The 4,727-nt window shown below is 52.6% G+C and overlaps 1 protein-coding gene across 1 annotated transcript; it reads left to right on the top strand.

Annotated features, from left to right (window-relative positions):
• The first annotated feature begins 1,605 nt into the window (after nucleotides 1–1,605).
• On the top strand, nucleotides 1,606–3,042 carry FUT4 (fucosyltransferase 4). Its single transcript, XM_076330029.1, has one exon. The coding sequence runs from the start codon at nucleotides 1,621–1,623 to the stop codon at nucleotides 2,716–2,718; it is 1,098 nt and encodes a 365-aa protein (XP_076186144.1). The 5' UTR covers nucleotides 1,606–1,620; the 3' UTR covers nucleotides 2,719–3,042.
• The last annotated feature ends 1,685 nt before the right edge of the window (nucleotides 3,043–4,727 follow it).

Here is a 4,727-nt window from a genome sequence, read left to right as displayed (position 1 = left end):
ATGACCTAGTTACTAGCCTGACACCAACATCACACACAACTCTTCTTTATTTTGGGGGGTAAACAGGCTTGAATCACTTTTTTTACTAGTATAGAGACAAGTCACAGGGCCTTAACCTATGTGGTTATGCTATGCTGCAATCCAAATGATCACCGAGAACTTATGCCTGGTGTAACTCCGCTGCCTTTGGTAGATCTACAGGAGAGGACCTTGGATCTATAGCTGTTGGATATGAGAACGTATAGTGTCAGAGCTGGAAACTCTCCAGTTCCGTACAAACAGTTTCTGAACTGTGTGAATCAATGACCTCATAGTTCACCAAAGCAAATGACTTGGGAAAAAAGTTTTGAGCCTATCTGATATACTTCTTCATACCAGCTCTGTGAAACAGAGCTGGAAAAAGTAATTTTCTGGTAACCATAAGGTTTTGTTGTTTTTAAATAGCTGTGAGATTTAAAAATTTGAATGTGAACATATGTGGTTCTAAGAAAGTTTTAAAAGGAAAAAAAAATTCTCTAATTGCTTTTATTTTTCCAAATTGTTAGTCCTTTTAGAGGTGCTTGAAACTGAACTTGACAGGAATTCAAAGCTACTGTGGCTGCTGTCTCTTTTTTTTTTCCTAAATAAGTGATTTATTCAAACCTTCTCTCAACTTCACTCTCTAAATTGCAACTGTTTTAAAAGAAAATCCCCTGCCTCTTCCAAAGTACTTCCCTGCAAGGCCATGGAATACAGCGTGTGAACACAGCTCAGCTGGTGTGGGAAAACACTTTTACCGGAGTTTAAAACCTCTGACTCTGGTTCAGGCATGGATGGGAAGACATAGGAAGCGAGAAGGTGCATGGGAAGCAGCGGAGCAGTCCTGCTCTCTCCTGGGCAAGAGGGCAGGGAGATTGCGTCGGCCTTTGTGGCATGCATGGCAGTGGTCCTCTGCCCCACACTCCTACCTGCGCTCACAGGGTGCGGGTGCCCCGAAGCCCCTGTGAGCCGTCCCCACGACCCTTCTCCTGTGTGCTGGGGTCTGGGCTCTGGTCAGGGGGGCCCTTCCCAAGTGCGGAGACACAAATTCCCTCTGCAGCCCCGAGTCGGGGACGAGCAATCAAGCGGGCCGGGGAGCAAGGGCTGCCATTGCCTGGACCTGCCCGCGGCCACCTCAGTGACCCCCGGGGCTGCCATCACCTGCAGCTGCCCGCGGCTACCTCAGCGAGCCCCGGGGCTGCTGCCATCGCGGCACCTGCCGCACGGGGGAGGGGATGAGGCCCCGGAGCCCTGCCGGAAGCCTGAGGACCGCTCTCCCCCGCGGGCGGAGCGGCGACGGTCCAGCGCGGGCGGGGCAGGGCGGCACCCAGGGGCGGGCCGCGGGCCGCGGCGGTGGGCGGGCGGCCGCGGGGCCGGGAGGCGGCGGGGCTGCCGGCCGCCCGGGGAGGATGGGCGGGCATGGCCGGGAGAGGCGGCGGCACCGGCACCTCCCCGCCGCCGGGGCGGGAGGTGGGGGCTGAGAGGCGGCGGCGGCAGCAGCCCCAGCCGCAGCCCCAGCCGCAGCATGCGCTGGCCGGCCCCGGCCCCGCGGCTGCCCCGCGGCGGCCGCCAAGGGCAGAGCGGCGGCAGCGGGCGGCCTGGATGGAGCCGACCCCGCGCCGCTGCCCCGCCGGGCGGCCCGGCTGCCCGCGGCCGTGGCGCCGTCGGCTGCGCGGGTGGCGGAGGGCGCTGGCGGCCGGGCTGCTGGGCGCCGCCGCCGCCCTCGCCCTCTACGCCTGCCTGCCGGAGCCGGCGGCGGCCCCGCGGGCCGCGGTGGGAGGCCGGGTCGGCGGCGAGGTGAACGTGCTGCTGTGGTGGGAGCCCTTCGGCCGCCCGCGGCGCATGGCCGACTGCCGGCGGCGCTACAACATCACGGGCTGCCGCCTCAGCGCCGACCGGAGCCGCTACGGCGAGGCGCAGGCGGTGCTCTTCCACCACCGCGACCTGGCGCTGCACGGCGCCGAGGGGCTGCCCCGCGGGCCCCCGCCGCGGCCCCCGCGGCAGCTCTGGGTGTGGATGAACTTCGAGTCGCCCTCGCACTCGCCCGGCCTGCGAGGGCTGGCCGGCCTCTTCAACTGGACCATGTCCTACCGGCGGGACTCGGACGTCTTCGTGCCCTACGGGTACCTCTATGCCCCGCCGGCGCCCCGGCCCTTCGTCCTGCCCCGCAAGACGCGGCTGGTGGCCTGGGTCATCAGCAACTGGAACGAGGAACATGCCCGGGTGCGCTACTACCGCCAGCTGAAGGAGCACCTCGCCATCGACGTGTACGGGGCGCGGGGGCTGGCGCTGTCTGAGGGCGGCGTGGTGGAGACCGTCTCAGCCTACAAGTTCTACCTGGCCTTCGAGAACTCCCAGCACACCGACTACATCACTGAGAAACTCTGGAGAAACGCCTTCGCCGCCAGCGCCGTGCCCATCGTCCTCGGACCCCGCAGGGCAAACTACGAGCGCTTCATCCCCCCTGACTCCTTCATCCACGTCGATGACTTCCCCAGCCCCCGGCTGCTGGCCACCTACCTGAAGTTCCTCGATAAAAACAAACCCAACTACAGGAGGTATTTTGCCTGGAGGAAGAAGTACGAAGTCCACGTCACCTCATTCTGGGACGAGCATTTCTGCAAGGTTTGCGAGGCCGTGAGGGCAGCCGGGAATCAAATCAAGACTGTTCGAAATCTGGCCAGCTGGTTTGAAAGCTGATGTTCCTGGCGGGTGAGGCTTGCCTGGCCAGCCTGTGCCAGCAGTGGACTGCGGCAAGGCGTAGGGAAGGATGGGTCTCACAGAGATCGTTAGCCGAGGTAGTACGCAGAAGGCTGTCATCAGTGAGAGAAGCATACAGGTACAGGTAAACAAGCTGTGATAAGCCTACAAAAGGAAGATTTTTATTAAAGTGCAAAATCATGAAAGTACAAAGAAACATCAGGCAAGATGATTCTTAAAGAGCAAAGTTAAATTTCCAGAAGTCGTACAGATCTGAAAGCTTTACAGTTGTGCACAGCTCGACATAAATAACCGATGCCAAGTTCTTCAGCCGTACAGCTGAAACCAATTTTGTCGGCTATGACAGCTTCCTGGACCACGAAACTTTCTTCTGCTTACAGGGGATACATGATCAGCGCTGGCTTTCTGTACTCTGAAGACAAAAGTGAATATTTTTAACAATGATTATTTTGCGTGTGAAAGCTATTTGCAGACAAATTCTGGGCCGCAAGTGTTGAATGTAAGAATGTAATGATACAGTAGCACTTTTTAGCAATGTTTGAAATTGCATCAGCAATAATGCTTTGAGCCAAATAATAATTCCATTTAGGAAAAAGCGTATGGAGAGGACTGGATCCGAGTGGAACAAACAGCTCAGATGATGTAGAGTACTTCTTCCACTGCCTAACAAAACCATAGGCACGTTTATCCTGTATCAAAGTGGAGAAGAACTTTAAGTACAGAAAAAGACAGACTGTAGAAAAAAAGTTGGAACATTTCCACCCTCCCTTTATTCAGGAATTAGAAAATGTTTACAGGAATCTGCATGTTTTTCTCTGCAAAATTACTGCCATATAGGAAAAAGCAGGGAAAAGCTGAGAACTACAGGGTTTTTATTACTATATTGAGTATGTATACAGAAAGGCTAACTTATTTCTCTAGTATCATTAAACAGTCCTGCTGTGTAGTGGTTGTTTTGGTTTATGGCATGCGTTTTTAAAAATTGTGCCGGGTGACAGACTACTCAGAATGCCACTTTGCTGTTTGTAAAATAATAGTTACCAAGAAAACCAAACCCCAAAACTCAAGTCCCAAATCGCTGCCTTTCAAAAAGAAAATTACTGTAGAGAATAAGATCTAGACTGTTGGTAAAGTACAGATTGTGTGAGGAAAGAATATGAAAAGGGAAAGATCTACTATTTTTTTTTCCTTTGATTTTGAGGGGGTTTTCCAGCTCAGTTTTTTAATCAATAAATAGGTTCCTAAGATAAAACTTCCTTCTCTCAGTGCCTACTGGGAGCATTTACAGTAGTTATTCCCTTTCAGACTCTGCCATTTTGCTGGAGTCTTTCTAGTAGTCGGTGTATGGTTACTTTTTGGTTACGTGTAATCTTGCTTCGTGAAATCCCGAAAGAAACTTCAATTGCAATTACACATCCTCAGGAAGCTGAGCCCTCCCTGCCCTTTGCAACTGTAAGGTTTGGTGGCAAAAAATGATAACCCACAAGAGTCCTGCACAAATGATTAAGGGATTCGTCCAGCTCCTATTTAAGGAGCTGGATAATCCATGGAGTTACCCAGACACTTCACTCGGAATAAACTCGTGGGCACAGAACAGGTGGGGAAAGAAGGAATTCAGTTGCAAATAAAAGATGGGCATCGGAACAGGTGAGTTTACTGGCATTTGTGAGTCATATTTAGGTTAGAAAAGGATTAGATTTGACTTGAGCAGTAAGGGATGTTGGGTAGGTGCTTTTAAGATTTATGAGCTGGCAGCCTACTGTAATTTATTTTAAATTAGATGTTCCCCATGATTAGGTAAGCATGGAACCAAGGATTATTGGAAAAAAAATCTAATAATGGTGAAGTTTATTAATAATTTGCACAAATTTGCCAGATCAGATCTTGCTGGCTCCTATGTTTATTCCCTTCTGCTTTTGTGCAAGGAAGGATGGCTGAAAGTACTTCATGAACCTTTCTGTTGTTAATGCCAGAGTTGCTGTAGAAAT

This window comes from Aptenodytes patagonicus, chromosome 1 (genome assembly GCF_965638725.1).
Source record: "Aptenodytes patagonicus chromosome 1, bAptPat1.pri.cur, whole genome shotgun sequence".
In the NCBI taxonomy this organism is placed as follows: domain Eukaryota; kingdom Metazoa; phylum Chordata; class Aves; order Sphenisciformes; family Spheniscidae; genus Aptenodytes; species Aptenodytes patagonicus.
This window is presented reverse-complemented; position numbering and strand designations above follow the sequence as displayed.